This window comes from Mesoplodon mirus (assembly GCF_964341445.2).
Source record: "Mesoplodon mirus genome assembly, chromosome: 2".
Taxonomy (NCBI): Eukaryota; Metazoa; Chordata; class Mammalia; order Artiodactyla; family Ziphiidae; genus Mesoplodon; species Mesoplodon mirus.
The window spans coordinates 153,909,122-153,929,494 of NC_138977.1; the positions used below are offsets into that span (position 1 = coordinate 153,909,122).

Below are 20,373 nucleotides of genomic sequence, written 5' to 3' on the forward strand. Positions count from 1 at the left end.
ATAAAAATGTTACAAACTAGAAGGACCTGAATAGAACAATGGTGGAAGAATATGAACAGGGATTTTGGTAAAGAAACACAAATAACTAATAATTATGAAAATAATTTAATATTTTTGCTTATAAAATATAATACTTGGCATACTTAGTAATATGGAAAAGTATGCAAAGACACTTTTGCTAGGAATATAAATTGGTACATTATTTCTCCATACCTGACCACCAAATACTGATCAACTACCGTCTACTATACATCTCCACTTGGATGTCTATTAAGTATTCTAACTTAATATGGCCAATTCGATTCCTGTTCTCAGAACTATTCCTCTGTCTTTACCATCTAAGTAAATACAGTACCCTCTATCCAGATGCCCTGCCAAAAACCTAAGTGTTATCCTTGATGCTTTCTTTCTCTCACCCGCCACATCCGATCCATCAATAAGTCAAAAGATATCCCTTATTCATCCACTTTTCACTACCTCTGCCAATACCACCTTAGAAGAAAGCCCAATTATCTATTTCTGGGATGATGGCAAAGCTTCCATTTGTCTCCCTGTTTCCATTTTTATCTTTTCAAATACTCCCGGCCCTAATCTGTTCTTCACATAGTAGCCAAATGAGCCTCTAAATACGTAAATCAGATTTCATTCCATTACATAAAGTCTCCTATGTTTTCCCTTTGCACTTGATGTAAAATCCAAGCTTCTGACTATGGTTCTTCCCTAGCTCTCTGATCTCATTCCTATTATTCTTCCCATTGCTAACTGAGTTCCAGCCACACTGGGACTTTGGTCCTAGAACGTGTTAAAGTTGCTCCTGCCTTAACGTTTCTGTATATATGTTTCCTCAACCTGAAATCCTCTACCCCCAGATTTTTCCATGTCTGGCTTTTCCTGTCATTCAAATATTAACTCAAACATAACTTCTATAATGAGGGCCTTCCTGTTTACTCTTTATACCCAACCCTTGCAATTTCTTCCACTCCTCTTGATTCATAGCACTTGTAACTATTTGAAATTAGCATGTTTTCGTTTTTATTTTTTAAAAGTCTTTATTGAATTTGTTACAATATTGCTTCTGTTTTATGTTTTGGTTTTTTGGCCACTAGGCATGGGGATCCTAGCTCCCTGACCAGGGATCGAACCCGTACCCCCTGCACTAGAAGGCAAAGTCTTAACCACTGGACTGCCAGGGAAGTCCCTGAAACTAGTTTGTTAATTTATTGCTTTACTTACTTACTGTCCCATTGGCCCTGCCTTCCCACCAAGTTGCTTGAGAGAGGGAACTCTGTTTTGTTCACTTAGCTTCCTCTTGTAACCTCAGTGCCTAGAGTAGGGCTGCCACACAGTAGAAACTCAGTTAAGTTTTCACTGAATGAATAAGTAGAGAGAAATTCCAAAGACCGGTAAAATTAGGTGCTATGATTCACTAATTTCACCTGAAGAGATTTCATCCAAGGAAATAATGAGACGAATGCACAAGGTTTGTGCACACGTGTATATTTTGATTTTAACACTCAAGTTATGCCCAATAGTGGCAGACTGGGTGATTATAAAGTGTTATGCAGCTATCAGGTAAAGGATATGTAATAATATAGAAAGGTTTCCTCTTATGCTGTTCAAGGATTTTAAAAAAATGCAAAACAATGCCCATATTTATCAACTTATTTGTTTGTGTAAATAAGTCATTTACATGACCAGCTTCTTTACTGGCTTTCTCCTGCAAATGCATACAGCAAGAAACCCAGAAGGACAGACTCCAACTGTTACTTTTTATATCTTGATGGTTGGAGTATTGATTGATATTTATTTTCTTCTTTTTCGCTTATCTGCATTTTCCTACAGTTGATCATGCACATTTTTTTTGGTTAAAAAAAAAAGCCATACAGTATCTGTATCTGGTTTTTTACATATTCACTAAAATATTTTTCTATTTTTTATTTTCATTTTTAAACATCAACTTTTTCCCTGTTTTTCTACCCTGAAAAACTAATTTAAGTTTTTTCTTCCTCAAAGGGCAGCCATTGGGGTTTCCCACTACTTAATAAAGGTCATCATAAATAAATGAACACAAAGAAAGCCCTTAGATTTCAGAACCCTCCCACTGGGGTTATACTAAATGCAACATTTAAAGGCACTTCAATTTTACTATAGAAAGCTGCTAAAAGCTAAATTAAGATATTCTAACTAGGACTTCAAAAATAAATGGCTGCTTTTAAAATTAGCTTGTTAATGTTAATATTAGATTAAAATCTATAACCTTTTTTTTAGTACACAGGTAAGAATTTAAAAGCACATCCTAGCTATGTGCTTAAATCATTATTGCTCAGTTACCCTGAAATAGTGGTGTTCCATCTGGACCAATAAAGTCATAAAGAAAATCTAACAAATGGAAGGCAGGGAAATCTGTACTAACCAACCACATTTCTCCAGTGCCTCTCCCAGTTTCCTTCTTTCTTCTGTGCTTTAATTCTAAGATTAAATTCCAGGAACAAATGGTTTTCTTATTTCCCCTCTAATTTTCATCAGTTCACCACCAGATGAAATTTCTGTAAGGTTAGTCTACTACGAGCAGTTTTTTATTGTAAGTAGAATGCTTTTGCCATTTAAATTGTTTCCTTATATTTTATTTTTTTCCCAATAAATATAAATGTAAAATACTTATTGTCCTATTATTAAACTGATATGGTATTTAACAGGTAACTCCAAGAAAGGTCATGTCAAAAGAGGTCATAGCAGTAATTATGAACAAATGTATTAATGAGCATGTATGTGTATGGAGGCTTTTACCAATTTCAGTTATATGTCACAGAGAGTTCTTCAAGTTAAGAACTGAGACCAAAATCCCAAACCACACTTATACCATGTCATTTTTTGAGGAGAAAGGCAGCTTAGTAATACAGAATTTAAAATAACATTTACTTTAATTTCCCGATCATAAAATTAATACCTGTACATTGCAGAACCCCTGAAAAATAAAAGTACAATGCAGAAAAGAAAAATCACAGTAATACCTTTCATCTTCTTCTATGTACGCATGTGCGCACACACACGCGCACACACACACACACACACACAAAAACTGGAATCAAATTCTATGTATGTTTGATCTAGACTTACCTGTATTCATACCTATGATCCATTTGAATCACCAGGAATTTGTCAGAATTGATAATAGTTTCACAATTTTTATAGGATTTTTTTTTATGACTAAATACATACTTGAGCATACTGCTGGAATCCAGAATACATTGGGCTACTGGGTGGCACTCCGGAATTAAGTGGTGCTGTAGCATTCTGATATCCAGGCTGCAGAGCTGGATAACCATACCCAAATGGCTTGGCCATTTTTGAAGGCTGAGGAGCAGCTGGAGCTGGAGCAGGGTCAGGAGCGGGATCAGGAGCAGGGCTGCTTGCCGATGAAGAAAGCATGTCTAACAAAGGGAAAAGCATGGTGTTGACAACTGAAAGTCAGGACTCCACAAATACTCTTGGCTGAGCCCATAGCCTTTGGCATCTCCCTTTTTATTAAAACTTTTTTATTATGAGAAATTTTGAACATACACAAAAGTAGAGAGAATAGAATAATAAACCCCATATATCCATTACTCAGCTTTAATAATCATCAGTATTTTGCTAATCTTGTTTCACATGTTCCTATCCCATCTTTTTTTTTTTACACATGTATTTAAAAGAAAACCCCATTTCGTATCATTTCATTGACAAATACTTCAATTGGTATTTCTAACAGATAAGACCTTTATATTTATGCATATTAAATATATATAATACCACATAGCATATAATATAAATATATATTTATGTATATTAAAATACAGTTATTTTTCCTTTTATTCTCTCAGCAGAAATGGCGCTAAGAAGCGGAAGACAAAGCAAAGCAATAAAAAGAGTGTCGGGCTTCCCTGGTGGCGCAGTGGTTAAGAATCCGTCTGCCGATGCAGGGGACACGGGTTTGAGCCCTGCTCTGGGAAGATCCCACATGCTGCAGAGCAACTAAGCTCGTTCGCCACAACTACTGAGCCTGCGCTCTAGAGCCCGCGAGCCACAGCTACTGAGCCTGCATGCCACAACTACTGAAGCCTGCATGCCTAGAGCCCGTGCTCTGCAACAAGAGAAGCCACCGCAATGAGAAGCCCGCTCACCACAACAAAGAGTAGCCCCCGCTCGCTGCAACTAGAGAAAGCCCACGCACAGCAACAAAGACCCAACACAGCCAAAAATAAATAAATAAAATAAATTAAAAACAAAAAACAAAAAGAGTGTCAACTACTCTTTGCTCTAACTTGCCTTTTTATCTGACCCTGACATTTATTTAAAAAAAAAAAGTCCACGGAAGGAGTGGCATATTACCACAATCCCCTAGAAGTCTGCTTTATTTGCAGAGGCAAAAATGAAAGTATGAAAGACAGTCTAGAATAGTGTCCAGCTCCTAAAACAATGTCTGGTATGTAGTAGAGGCCAAATAAAATGTAATGAATGAATGTTCTTCCTTTATTTAAATTTAAAACAGAAACTAAAACTTGATTAAAACTGGGGGAAAAAAACTGTAGAAAGTTTTATCACCATATACAGGAATAACAACAACAAAAAGTCAAATCTAAAATACATGTGTATTTTAATCTCTCGTCACTGTATTTCACTATATATTTTCATATAAAAATTATATTCTTCACCAGCAATCAGACTCTGCAAAAAGAAAATATGTTCTTAAAAGCATCTGACTTAAGAAATTTATTTTTTCAAAGTTTATTGAGGAATCATCTTTCTACTGACTCTCTTCGCTCTCATTTTGAAGAGACATTCCTAGACATTCTGCTGTCTATTGTCTTGTGCAAATTAGGCAAGCACTGGCTTACTGGCTTTCTGGTAACTTCCCAGACCTCTTAAAAGGACTAGAGCGTCAGTGCAGTGTCATATACTTAGATTTCCTGCTTGTCTCTCCTCACTGTGATGGGACTGTAGGTAGAAAGGTCTCTTAACATGACACCAGTCATCAGCTCAAGAAATGAAGAACTGGAGTCCTAAACATGGGGGTCTAAAACTTTTCCCCCCTTTTTTAGGAAAAGGACAGTACTTCATACATTTCTATAGTCCCTAAGATCTACCTAGTACCTGACACAGACTTAATTCAGTTAACCTTACTGTGATAGATGTTCATAGCTTTCCTTAATTTTGGTGCAGTATAAATAGCTAGAAAATTTATCTAAGGTTATTCGCTTACTGTCAAAGCACAGTTCATAACAAGATTAAGATTTGTTGATTAAATGAATACAGATAAACACAGCAAGGTCTAACTCCAAGGCCATCATCTTTTAACTATACCACATTAGATGTTTTATTTCAGGTTAATTTGAAGCTCATGAAATATGATAGCTGAATAAATAGTATTCACCTTTTAGTGAATGAAGTAACTCTTCTAGAATATTTTGACAATGGTAATTGCTTTTGGAATGGTCCACAACTTTTTACACACACACACACACTCTCTCTCTCTCTCTCTCTCACACACACACACACACACACACACCCCTAGGGAAAGAATATCCTTAACCACAAAAGACTAAGTAGCTTATTTAAGTATTCTTGAAATGTTAAAAGGGAACTCTGTACTAAGCTGAGAAGATTAAAGTTTTCTACTGACTCATAGAACAGTGATAGCAAGACGGTGTGTGAAGTCCAGCACACTCCAACTTCAATTAAGCTTCATCCTGGATAATTAACAACATGATAAGAAATAAGGCGAAGAGCAAAATTACTTGTTCTGTTAATCCTAAAGTTTGGAATCATTAGAAAGAAAAGACAAAGAAGGAGGTCAGGTGTGGTTGTCAGGCTGTTGGTGATAGGAGACAGGCAAATGAGGAAGATCACAGCACAAGATGCTATAATGAAATAACTAATCATTATAGAAGTTCAGTTCGTAATTTTTTTAAACACTATCCACCACTCCTGTTCCTACGTATGACCAAAGTTACTTCCAGATATGGTTAAAAGTAATGCCTCCAAAACCTACCCCCAAGTTGGTTAATCTATTTACCTGGTGGAGGCAGCCAGGAGCCATAGGGGGAGTAAAGAGTCAAAGACTATTTATATTCAGAGGCTAGTTGGAAGAAATTCAAGGACCTAAGCATGAGAACAGAAATATAAAATTTATTTAAGGAATTATTAGCATAAAAAGAAGGGAAAAGAAGAGAAAAATTATTCAGTATTAAGTCTTTTAGAAAGAGGAAAAAGATAAAGACCATGGTAACAAAAATCAAATAATAAATTTCCTTAGGCCTCCCAAAAACAGCATCCACAGTTGTTATATGACAATTACACCATTAAATTAAGGCTGAAAAAACCAGGAAAATGTCCCTTTTTTTCTGTTAAAAATATAGTCTGCTAATTATGTATAGTACATGTTCATGTTTGAAAGTAATTGATGGTAACTTTTCAAATAAACATCAAATACGCACAAAACAAATTACCTGGATAGCTGCCTCCTTCTAGGGCATCATAACTGTTGGGCATTGGAGAAGCACTGCTTGTGGTAGAAGAGCTGTCAACACCTAAAAGGAAAACCAAAATATCTACTAAGTTTAAAATGACAACATATCTTAAAGCAACCTTTGGCAATTTTGAAAAAGATGTTTTGCTGATCTAGGAAAATTCCTGATCCTAAAAACATGAAATGACCGATGTTTAATGACATTTAAAAAACCATACATAAATTTCTGATAATAAGAACAGGGGGTGAAAGTGGGAAGAATACGGAGCTGATAAGTGGAATAAAATTTAAGCAGACACACATGAAGGCATCTTAAAGAAAAGATACACAGCTTTCAAAGTAGTCAAACACACAAACATCAATTTTAGATTGATAGAAATGTTAATAAAATCACACCTCAAAGATTGGATCTACCAAATCACAAGCTATTAAATACCCTATATCAATATCACGCTATTTTAAGATAATTAAATTTTAATTACTTTTATAACTCAGCATAGCTGTATGAAACCTTCATAAGAGAGGAATCTATGGCTTGGGTTGCTACCTAGCATGTTACTAAGCTTTTCTATGCCTCGGTTTATTCATCTGCTCAATAAATATTAAACAGTACCTGCCATATTTAATAAGGTAACAAAAATAAAAGGTACTCTAATAAATATGTGTTAGACTATAAGAATTTTTATTACATGTGTTCGTTCAAAACTTGAAAGACTAACGGGAATATTCAGTGGCCATTTACGATAAAACGTAGTGGTGTCACACAGCTGGTAGAACATATATTTCTCTCATTCATTCACTTAACAAATATTTTATTGAGAGCCTACAGTTAACATAGGTAGATACACTAGAGTATATACTAATTAATAAAACTGAAAACACACTCAGCCTCTCTCTTGTGTTAAAGATCTTGGTCTTTTTCACCAGAAGACAAAATTCTGTGGTACAGAGGTTATCTCTGGCTCTTAACACCAATATTATAACCGGGTTTAAACTACATTTTAGGTTAATTTTCAACTGTGATATAGAAAGAATAGATATGCATAACTATCTTTCATTGAATAATTTTGGTTAACTACAAGAACTCAGTGTATTGACTCAGGGCATAATAGCTAAAATTTTTTGTGTAGGAACATTTTGTTATCAGTAAAGAACATGATCTGGAGGCAAAAGACTGTAGTTACATTAGACTGTCATTTAATTTCTAAATAACTTTGGGTAAGTGACAATCATCATAATACTCTCTCTCGCAAAATGAGAACAATTTTTTAAATGCCCTATGTGTGCTTTTTAATGTTCTTGCGATGCTTAGATGAGACAGTGGTTATGAAGCAACTTACAAAAGATGAAGGCTATAAAATAAATAATAGGTGAAAGACACTAATACATACTAAGTGCTTTCTTTGTGGTAAACAGAATATTGTTGCATATATAAGTCATTACTCTTAATTAAGAATGGGAAGTAATGGCTCTTCCTTTTCCTTGTATTTGTGAATTTATAACTAAAGAAGAATGCCGATATACAAGGTCAAAAGTCTTGAAGTAATAGCATTAAAAAACAATACACCAAAACCCAAATATTCGCCAAGAGATGAATGGATGAACAAAATGTGGTATATCTATACAATGGGATATTATTCAGCTATAAAAAGGAATTAAGTACTGATACAGGCTACAATATGAATGACCCTTGAAAACATGCTAAGCAAAAGAAGCCAGACACAAAAGGTCACACTGAATGATTTTATTTACATGAAATATCCAGAATAGGTAAATCTCTGGAGATAGAAAGTAGATTGGTGGTTGCCAGGGGCTGAGAGGAGGGGGAAATGAGAAGTTACTGCTTAATGGGTATAGAGTTCTTTTTTCGGATGATGAAAATGTTTAGTTTTATCAAGTTCACTACATTTACAAAGTTAGAACTAGACAGAAGTGGTGACTGCACGACAACCCAAATGACAGAATCAGATAGAGGTGGTGGCTGCACATCACTGTGAATATACTAAATGCCACTGTATGCTTTAAAATGTTTAATTTTATGTTATGTAGATTTCACCTCAAAACAAAACAAAACCAATATGCCAAGACATTTCAATGGGGAAAGAATATTCTCTTCAACAAACTGTGCTGGAACAACTAGATATCCACATGCAGCAGAATGAAGTTAGACCCCTTCCTTACACCTTATGCTAAAATTAACTCAAAATGGATCATAGACCTAAATGTAAGTGCTAAAACTCTTAAAATATGGGAGTAAATCTTCACGACCTTCAGTTAGGCAATGGATTTTTAGATATGACATCAAAGGCACAAGCACCAAAAGAAAGAAAATAGATATACTGGACTTCATCAAATTAAAAAACTTTTGTGTTCCAAAGATATCATTAAGAAAATAAAGATATAACCCACAGAATGAGAGAATATATTTGCAAATCATATATCTAGTTAATAAAGGTCTAATATGCAAAATATTTACAGAACTCTATGACTCAACAATAAAAAGACAAATAACCAAATTAAAATGAGTAAGGGATCTAAACAGACATTTCTCCAAAAAAGATAAACCAATGGCCAATAAGCACATGAAAAGATGCTCAACATCACTAGCTATTCTGGAAATAAAAATCAAAACCACAGTGAGATACCATTTCACATCCACTAGGATGTCTGTAATTCAAAAGACAGATAACAAAAAGTTCTGGCAAGGATGTGGAGAAATGGAAGCCTCCACGAGATTGTAAAATGTTGTAGCCATGTTGAAAAACAGTCTGACAGTTCCTCAAAAGGTGGCAAACAGTTATCACATGACCTGGCAATTCCATTCAAGAGAAATGAAAACATACACCCCCACAAACAGTTGTGCATGAACGCTCACAGAAGCATTACGCATAACAGCCCCAAAGTGGAAACAACCCAGATGTCCAACAACTTATGAACAGGTAAATAAAATGTGATATTTATCCACACAATAAGATATTATTTAGCAATAGAAAGGAACACAGGACTGATACATGCCATAACACGGATAAAACTTGAAAACATTATGCTGAGAAAGAAGACAGTCACAAAAACCAAATAGTATATCATCTATTTATATGAAAGGTTCAAAACAGACAAATCTATAAAAACAAAAAGTAAATTAGTAGGTTAGTGCATGTATGTGCGCATGCGTGCATGTAGGGGGACAAGAAAAGGAAGTGACTGCTAAAACATGGAGTTTCTACTTTGAGGTGAAGAAAGTGTTCTACAATTACACAGTGATGGTCGCAGAACTTTATTTAAATTTAAATGAGTGAATTTTATGGTATGTGAATTATATCTCAATAAAGTTGTTATTATAAAAATACCATAGAGAACAAATGTATGGACACCAAGGGGGAATGTGGCGGGGGGGTGGTGGTGGTGGTGGGATGAACTGGGAGATTGGGATTGACGTGTATACACTGATGTGTATAAAATTGATGACTAATAAGAACCTGCTGTATAAAAAAATAAATAAAATAAAATAAAAAAAACACCATAGAAGCAAAAATAAACAAATGAGACCTAATCTAACTTAAACACTTTTGCACAGCAAAGGAAAACACCAACAAAATGAAAAGACAATCTACAGAATGGGAGAAAAAAATTGGCAAACGATGAGACCGACATGAGGTTAAATATCCAAAATACACAAAAAGCTCATATAACTCAGTATCAAAAAACAAACAAACAACCCAATCAAAAAACTGGGCAGAAGACCTAAATAAACATTTCACCAAAGAAGACATACAGATTATCAACAGGCACATTGAAAAGATGCTCAACATTACTAATTATTAGAGAAATGCAAATCAAAACCACAATGAGGTATCACCTCACACTGGTCAGAATGGCCATCAACAAAAAGTCTACAAATAAGAAATGCTGGGGAGGGTGTAGAGAAAAGAGAACCCTCATGTACTGTTGGTGGGAATGTAAATTGGTGCAACCACTATGTAGAACAGTATGGGGGTTTCTTAAAAAAGTAAAAATAGAGCTACCATATGATCCAGCAATCCCACTCTTGGGGGTACATATCCAGAAAAAATAAAAATTCTAATTTGAAAAGATATATGCACATCAATGTTCACAGCAGCACTATTTACAATAGCCATGACATGGAAGCAACCCAAGTGCCCATCAACTGACAATTAGCTTAAGGACATGTAGAGTGTGTGTGTGTATATTTATATATATACACACACAATAGAATATTACTCAGCCATAAAAAGAATGAAATATCGCCTTTTACAGCAACATGGATGGACCTAGAGAAAATTATACTTAGTGAAGTCAGACAGAGAAAGACAAATACTATATGATATCACTCATGTGGAATCTAAAAAATAATACAAATGAATCTATATACAAAAAAAACAAAGCTTTTGCACAGCAAAGGAAACCTTAAACAAGACAAAAAGACAACCCTCAGAATGGGAAAAAGTATTTGCAAACAAATCAATGGACAAAGGATTAATCTCCAAAATATATAAACAGCTCATGCAGCACAGTATTAAAAAAACAAAAAGAACCCAATCCAAAAATGGGCAGAAGACTTAAATAGACATTTCTCCAAAGAAGACATACAGACGGCCAAGAAGCACATGAAAGGCTGCTCAACATCACTAATTATTAGAGAAATGTAAATCAAAACTACAATGAGACATCACCTCACACCAGTTAGAATGGGCATCAGCAGAAAATCTACAAACAACAAATGCTGGAGAGGGTGTGGAGAAAAGGGAACCCTCTTGCACTGTTGGTGGGAATGTAAATTGATACAGTCACTATGGAGAACAGTATGGAGGTTCCCTAAAAAACTAAAAAGAGAATTACCATATGATCCAGCAATCCCACTACTGGGCATATACCCAGAGAAAACCATAATTCAAAAAGACACATGCACCCCAATGTTCCCAATGTTCATTGCAGCACTATTTACAATAGCCAGGTCATGGAAGCAACCTAAATGCCCATCGACAGACGAATGGATAAAGAAGATGTGGTACATATATGCCACGGAATATTACTCAGCCATAAAAAGGAACGAAATTGGGTCATTTGTTGAGACGTGGATGGATCTAGAGACTGTCATACAGAGTGAAGTAAGTCAGAAAAACAAATATCGTATATTAACGCATATATGTGGAACCTAGAAAAATGGTACAGGTGAACCAGTTTGCAGGGCAGAAATTGAGACACAGATGTAGAGAACAAACGTATGGACACCAAGGGGGGAAAGCGGCGGGGGTCTGGGGGTGGTGTGATGAATTGGGTGATTGGGATTGACATGTATACACTGATGTGTATAAAATTGATGAGCAATAAGGACCTGCTGTATAAAAAAATAAATAAAATAAAATAAAAAAAAAACAAGAAAAAAAACCCAAAACAAAACAGACTCACAGACATAGAAAACAAACTTATGGTTACTAAAGGGGAGAAGGGGGTGGGACAAATTAGGAGTATAGGATTAACAGGTACATAATACATAATACTACTTAATTATGCTGCTTAGCTTCTTCTTTCCATCCATGTCAAATCAAATATTAATGCTTAAAAATATTGCCCATTTAGATAATAATGCTATAGTAACAAACTTTAAAGTATTAATTTGATAGAAATATTCTATTTTATTTATTGGATAACTTGAAACCTGCTAGTTTAAAATTCACTTTCAGGGCTTCCCTGGTGGCACAGTGGTTAAGAATCTGCTTGCCAATGCAGGGGACAAGGGTTCGAGCCCTGGTCCAGGAAGATCTCACATGCCACGGAGCAACTAAGCCCATGTGCCACAACTACCGAGCCTGTGCTCTAGAGCCTGCGAGCCACAACTACTGAGCCCGGTGCCGCAACTACTGAAGCCCACGCACCTAGAGCCCGTGCTCTGCAACAAGAGAAGCCACCCAATGAGAAGCCCGTGCACCGCAACAAAGAGTAGCCCCTGCTCGCCGCAACTAGAGAAAAGTCTGCACACAGCAACAAAGACCCAATGCAGCCAAAAGTAAAAATAAATAAATAAAGTTATAAAAAAATAAAATAAAATTCACTTTCAGGGACTTCCCTGGTAGTCCAGTGGTTAAGAATCCACCTTCCAATGCAGGGGACACGGATTCAATCCCTGGTCGGGGAAGTAAGATTCCCACATGCTGTGGGGAAACTAAGCCCACGCGCTCTAGAGCCTGCACATCGCAACTGGAGAGCCTGCACGCCTCGACTAGAGAGAAGCCTGAGCGCAGCAACGAAGAGCCTGCGCGCTGCAACAAAAGATCCCACATGCTGCAACTAAGAGCCAATGCAGTTGAATAAATAAATTAAAAAATATTTTAATTCACTTTCAGAAGAAAAGAACAAATGCAAATCTCTATTTTGAACTTGTTAAAATATCAAAGCAACAATAAAAGTTATAAATCCAGATGAACCACTAAACTAAACAAACTCAAACTTTGCTAAAATTTATTGTTCAGATTAATTCTAATTAGGTTATGCCATTACTGCAACACAAATCAAAATATATTTTTTAAAAAGGTACATTATGAAACATGTCAATATTCTAAACATGCTTAAAAACACCTTCACTAGTTCCCCTACCATTTTACAGAATAAGGTCTAAATGCTTTTATACTGCCATAAAAAAAAACTTCAAAATTTGTCTTCCACTTTCCTTGTCACCTCCATCTCCCACCTGTTCTTGTACCATCTTCCCTCTTTTACCTTATGACACAGTCACACCCAACTTCTCACTCTTCATCCCAATACACTATTTTTTGTGTTATGTACCGTACATATTGGTCTGTTAGCCTAGATTTTCTTTTTCCACATGGCAAATTCCTACTCATCCTTCAAATTTCAAACCCTTCCTAAAACCTTTCTGACATGCCAATGGAAATCATTTCTTCTCCTATATAGGGACATTTTCTTAACCCCGAATTACTGTACTTTTCAAGCTGTACTGTAATCACATATGATATCTGCTTCCCTGTCATATTATTAGTCTATAAAGGCAGCTATGCTACTGTATTGATATTTGGAACCACGATACCAAGCAAAATACTGCTTTCTAAATACGAGCTAGTTTTAGTCGAATGAGAAGCTTTGGTACTTGTCACCACTCTTAAAACCTCTGATAGGTCCAGTGTGCCTTAGTCACTTCACGCTACAGTTAGTGATAACAAATATTCTGAGATCAAAAGGAGGGTGAGTATGAATGTAATACTTGGGAAACATTTTCCCTCATTCTTTTACTGGCTCTATGTCACAGGTTGAGAGAAGAAAAGGGGAAGTCAGAAAAGAGCCGGAGCTGAATCTGAGGAAGTAAGGAGTAAGGTCAAATGAATAGCTCAGAATCTGTGAAGTTGGGGGGAAAAAACCAGGATGCACTGAAGCCTTCTAAAAAAAACTGAAGCCATTCTCTCTCCATGGGTCAACCAAGTCTAATATACTTACTTACTAGTACTGTTCAACTTGAAATTAACCAGGTAATTTGAGATTTCACTTCCTCATAACTTGTATAAAACATGGAAAAACTGTAAGTCAAATTCCATCTCTACCACTCACCAGTTGAGAGAAAATGGACGAGACTCCTAACATTTCTGAGCCATTCCTTATTTGTAAAAACAGATGTTATAACACCTACTCCACAGGCCTAATGTTAAGATTAAACAGCTATAACAGACATAAATTACACAGATACTAGCCAGAGACTCAGGAAATGTTCTTCTTTTTTTCTCTTCCCTCTTCCTATGCTAAAGCAGTGCTACAAAAGAGGGGAAAAGAAAGACCAAGACAAGAACCTCCTGATGGATAAGGCCAATCGTTTGTTCTCAGACTTCAACCAAACTTTCCTTAACATTTATCACTGAGAACCAAGTTACTTTTGATTTGTAAAAATGGTTCTCTTCTTTCAGTAATACTCTGCTAATACTCTCCCCCCTTCTCCAATCTGTCTTCTACCTTAGTCTAAGAACTCATATTTCTCACTGGCTTATTCCAAAAGCTTCAAGCTCTAATCAATTTCTTCTGTAAATGCGAAATCAATTTGCATTTCCAAAATGCAAGTTTGGTTATGTTATTTTCCCATGTAAACTCCTTCAGTGACCTCTCACTACCTTCAAGATAAAATCCAAACTCCTTACTAGGAAACGCAAGGTTCTTAAAGATCTTACCCAGCCATCCTACTCACCCTCATTCAATTCTTGCTACTGCTCTCTGCAAACCATAGGTCCCAAATTCACTAAAGTTCCCCAAATATGCTACCTTCTCTCAAGCGTCTTGCTTTGTTTCAAAAAGTGTCTCTGCCTCTCCCCAGATCCCTCACTTGCCCAATTCCAAGTTCTTTCAGATTCAGTTTAGGTTCCCCTGCCCGCCCTCCAGGAGAATCCTCCCTGTCATCCCACCCTACATCTGGTTCCAAATTCTCCTATGTAGTCCTATAAAACACTATGATTAACACAGGACTTACTATCATTTTGTTCTATATTCCAAATCAGACTGTGAGCTTCTTGGGCTTTTAATCAAACTCACAAATAGGGCATTATTTATCTATTTATAAGTTGGTTGTTCAGAACTCAGAACTTACTTTTTCAAAGAAATAATGAAATAACTGGTATTTATTATCCCAAGTTGTTTCATAAGCACTCTTAAAAAACCCATAATCCATATTATTGATTAAACACTATACATTTATGACAGGCTGGAAAAAATAAAGCATTTGCAAATGTTTAGTATTTCAGTTAATTAGCTTTAGGGCTAGCCTAGACATCCAATCACCATCCAATCACTATTTCTATTTGAAAGTGCCTTCTGAATTCTAACTCTGGACACTGGTACCATATCTCCTTCTGCTATAGCCCTAATACTCTGCCCTCTTCCACTGTACAGAGAGTTGGAGTTTCCAGCTATAGCAATTATATATACAGGATGTTTGCAAGCTAGGTGTTCAGGTAACAGGTATCATCTGCAAACACATGACCACATTTTCTTTTCAATGTATATGAATACTGAAAACCCTGAAACTAATACTGTTCTTAATGGCATGGATATCTTTTTATATCCTTCACAGACCTAGAACATGTGTTCAATTTCTAAAATTTAAAAAATATAGTAAATATGTATTGAATTAGTTGAAAGCTATTTATTTGTCAAAATAATCACATAGTACATCAGTTAAAGAGAAAGATAGATTTGAACCCTTTTAGGGATTTTCTTTGGCGGAGGGTAGGGGAGTGGTGGAAGAAAAGGGAAGATGTTGATCAAAGAGTACAATCTTCCAGCTATACATGTTCTAGGGATCTGGGGATCTAATGTATAGCATAATGATTATAGTTAACAATACCATATTATATACTTGAATTAAAAAAAAAAGAAGAATTTTCTGTGGAAGTTCGAGATAAGGCCAATACTGTGCTGTTATCTACAGGAGTTGACTTAATTTGTTCTGTATCAAAATACAACATGACCTTTTAAAATATCCAAGCAAACCATAAACATATCATTATCTTTGACATAGTACCTGGCACTGAATAATTACCATTAGCCTGTGTGAAAGTCAAATAAAAACTGACTAGCACCTTAAAACTCATTATGAAAAAATCAGAAGTTTTTTCCTAACATCATTTACAAAATATAGCATCAAGCTGTCACATTACTAGAGCCATGGGAGAGAGCTTCCTGCTGTCCTCTGGCCTCTTCCTAACCAGAAAACTCCCTAGAGGAAAGGCACTGGGAGTATGGATAGCAGGTGACAGAACATTAGCTGACAGTGTCTCCCAGGGACTAGGGCTGATACTGATCTTTGGTTTTTTACTCTCCCCTTTCACCTTATTTCACTGCTTTCTCCCTTTCACTCCCATTTTCAAGTTAGTATTCCTTACTAGTATAGGTATGACAGTACTTGTCTTCAGTACTGAATCTAAAACTAATAAAAGGTCCACTCTAGCACTAACAACTGAAGGAGTGAATACCTGTGACTGAATAAACTTAGTGAGGAGTTTAAGATGTAACCATTATGGGAACCTGATATCTTGCTATCTGTTCAAGTTTTCTTTAAGTTTATTCTCCAACAATTCTGCACTTTTAGAAGCTGCCAACAAAACATAAGACTGTCTCTAGTACAAAATCCTATTTTAGTTTCAAAGTGTGCATTTAATGAGGAAACCTTAAAAAGGAAGCCTATTTGTAGCATGTAATTTAAGAAATATAGTTAGATGGTTTAATGTAAAATCAGAACTGAAATCAAAATTTTGTTTTAAAACTGAAAGTTTTAAATAAATATCCGTGTACTTGACTCCTAGATAGACACGCTGTCAAGGAAACCCTAAGCTTTAATAAATGAAAAGCTAAAGTAAGAGGATAGTTACTTTAAATATAACTATAAAGAAGATTATTACTGATTTCCAAACCTGCTTGCTAGTTGGTATTTCGTTACTGCTTAATAAATTTTTCCAAAATCGGAGAATAATCCACATAAACTAAATACACAAAAATCTCATGATTACAGGGAATGAATACCACTGAAATGCTTAAAAAATAGAGCACTCCAAAATCTCTACTTGACAGATACACTTCTATGTAATCTCCGCACCAATCTGAGGCATTCTTTTACCTTTTTACATATAAAAAAAATACTGTAACTGAGCAGGATTTAAAAAATAACATAAAATTCATTTTAAAGCTAGATTTTCTTTCCATTTTTTCTTTCCCCTCACTTAGAATGTCCCTTTAATTTTCAATCAACAAAAATAGGACTTTTTTTTTTTTTTTACAAACCATGAAGAGATAACACCAGGATCCTAGTAAAAATGTCCATAGTCCAGTCATTATTTTGCTGCATAATAAAAAAGGCAAAGGAGGAAGACAACACATAAGAAATGCCATGGTGACCACTGCCATGTGCCCTTTAGTTCCCACCTATTCCAGAGCTTTGTGTTCTCACTAGGAGATAAAGACTGTCCTCTTCACACCTCTCTGCAGACAGACCTCGGTTTGAATCTCCACTCTGCTACTTAGGAGTTGTGTGACCAGAGACAAATGTTACTGTACACGTTCAGATCGTAGTCAACTCATCTGCAAAATGGAGCCAATTATCTCTGCCTTGCAGGATTGTTGAGAAGAACAAATTGAGATAAAAACATGTTCTCAATGTTAGTAATGACACCTAATTTTTTTGAGAGATTTTACCATTTGCCTGACACTATTCTAAGCTCTTTACGAAGAATACCTTCAATCCTCAAAACGACCATATGTAATTGTTACTGTTATTATTCCTCATTTACAGATGAGTAAATTGAGACTCAATGAGTTTAAGAAACTTGTCTAAGGTCACAAAGCTAATAAGTGACAAAGTCGGGATTTGAATTTAGAAGAAAAGACACAAAACCCCACAGCTTTTAGCTCTTTAGTGCTGCAGCTGGCACACAGTAAGTACTCAAAAATGTTAGGTATTATTAAAATCTAAATGCTGTGAGTTAAGAATTTAGGGATTTTTAATCTGTAATATATTCAAGAAAAAAGTAGTTAAATAAGACAAGGTGATAGGAGAAAAGCCATTAATGCTAAATCTTTTTGATTTTCCAAATTTTTTTTTCTGTCTAAGGAAAAGGGGTTTTCAACCACTGCACCTAATTGTAAGCAGAAAAAAAATGGGGGTAATTTAGGCTGACAAATAACATTACGCAAAATAACACATTTTTGGAATGTGTAAAATAAGGATCATGAGATTAAAAAGTGAGACATATGTAGGATCTGAATAATATATACATTAAATAATAATAATAATTCAGGACCTGGGAGCAATGACCCATCATTAGCAATGACCACACATTACGATCACATCTTGGTTTCTAAAACACCCTTCTCTACTATAGGCACCAGGACTAAAGGAAATGGTTTGTCCCAGGCTTGCAGCAGCCCAAATACAAGATGAGCTAGGAACATCTTATCGAGGACTTAAGGTACTTAAAATAAGTGCTTAAAGATTCATGGGAACATTTAAAAAAGACAGTTTGAAGGAGCTGCTATTGGCCAGGACAAGTTGCTATCAAAATAATTAATGACAGTAATGGATTATTACCCACTGAATAAAATAAGAATCCATGAGTCAATATGAACCCAAAGAAATCAACAAGGGAGAAGAGAAAGCTCTTCTTCACAATGAAACCTCAACTCATAAATATAGAAGGAATGTTGGAACTAGAAAATCACCAATGAATGTTAAAACTAATGAGTGACGGTTTAAAAAAAAAGAACAGGAAATTTACGTAGTGTCATAGAATTTCCCCACAAATTACTTATTAATTTCAATAGAAAAAAGAAGTACCTTTACAGTTGAGAAACCTGGCAGACACCATCTTAATCAAGTGGTCAAAGTTAACATCATCAATATGGGGATAAATCAACAACATGTGCCTCGGACACAATGTACTGAGAACACAACATTACTTCAGTGGTAATCTTGCCAAAAAAGTGCATGATTTGAATCTAATCACAAGTACACACCAGATAACCCCAAACTGAGGGACATTCTACAAAATAACTGGCCTCTATTATTCAAAAATGTCAAAGTCAAGAAAGAGAAAGAAAGGTTAAGGGACTGTTCTAGGTTGAAGGAATCTAAACAGAAATGACAACTAAATTCAGTGCATGACCCTGGGTCATGGAAACAGCTATAAATGATCTTACTGAGACAACTGTTGAGATTTGACTATGGACTGTGTAACAGATATTACTGCAACAGTGCTCAATTTCTTGACAACTGTATTGTGTTTATGTTATGTAAGGCATTGTCCTTACAGTCAGGAAATACATACTGGAGTATTTAGAGGTAAAGGTTCAGGATATCTCCACCTTCAAATGACGTAGGAAAAAATGTTTATAGAGAGAAGCAAATGTGGCAAAAATGGTATAAAGTGTATACGGTAGTTTCTTTCACTCTTCTATAAGATTGAAATTATATAAAATAAAATTACCCCAAATTCAGAAAGATAAATGGGTATGTAGATTTTTAAGGTAAGAAAAATTACTCTCCATCTGGAACACTCTATTTTCAACCCACCACCTCAAATCATGCATAAGGATTTGAATATTTAAAAAATGCAAAGGAAGTGGAAACTTTTAGTTAAGCGGATTGTTTACAGAGCAAATCCTTCCACGCAATTATAAAGATAACAGAAAGAGAATCATGGTCATGTATAATAACCTGAAAGGTCATCACTTATTGGTTCAGTCAGACTATTAGAATTAATGGACGAACTGAATAGCTTAATACTCAACAGTTATACTTATCAAAGGCAGAAAAAGATATTAAACAGCCTGCAACACATAATCACATGCACAGTTTCTTCATCTAGCATGATGTGAACTACTACTTCATGAAGCAGGAAAATAACTAAAAATTTGGGGTCTTCTAAATATATGACAGGAAAGGCCACAAGGACTTCAGAGGAGCAATGTCCTATTTCTCTTTCACTTTTATAAAGTCCACATGATTCATTTTGATTAGACTAAAGTAGCATGCAAAGCAGAAAATAAAACATTACTAAAAGGAATCCTAAAAGGGTGCTACAGCAATCATCAGCCAAAAGCTTCAGTCAGGACTCATTCTTTTGCATGTGGCATGAGAGAAAATGCACTTCGGAAAGAAGAAAGCACTCTATCATCATGAAAAATGCATTGTTACTTACAAAATGGTAGAGAGGTCCAAAGGAGAAAACACAAAACAAATAAACATGCAAAACACCTCATTTCGAGTGACCCAACCTTCTATAGCTGAAACCAAGCTATTGAGCTAAATCTGCAAAGACACATTTTTTAAGGACTAGTAAGACTGTGGACATAAAAAGAAAACTTGA

At 35.5% G+C, this 20,373-nt stretch overlaps 1 protein-coding gene across 4 annotated transcripts in view; it reads right to left on the bottom strand.

Annotated features, from left to right (window-relative positions):
* Positions 1-20,373, bottom strand: part of SEC24B (SEC24 homolog B, COPII coat complex component) — a 91,950-nt gene that overhangs the window by 31,252 nt on the left and 40,325 nt on the right. For all 4 annotated transcript variants that reach the window (XM_082600505.1, XM_082600504.1, XM_082600503.1 and 1 more), the window contains 2 exons: positions 6,486-6,566; positions 3,220-3,431 (listed from right to left, as the gene is read on the bottom strand). In XM_082600505.1, coding sequence (XP_082456631.1) covers positions 3,220-3,431; positions 6,486-6,566 — 293 coding nt within the window. The remainder of the gene's footprint in view (positions 1-3,219; positions 3,432-6,485; positions 6,567-20,373) is intronic.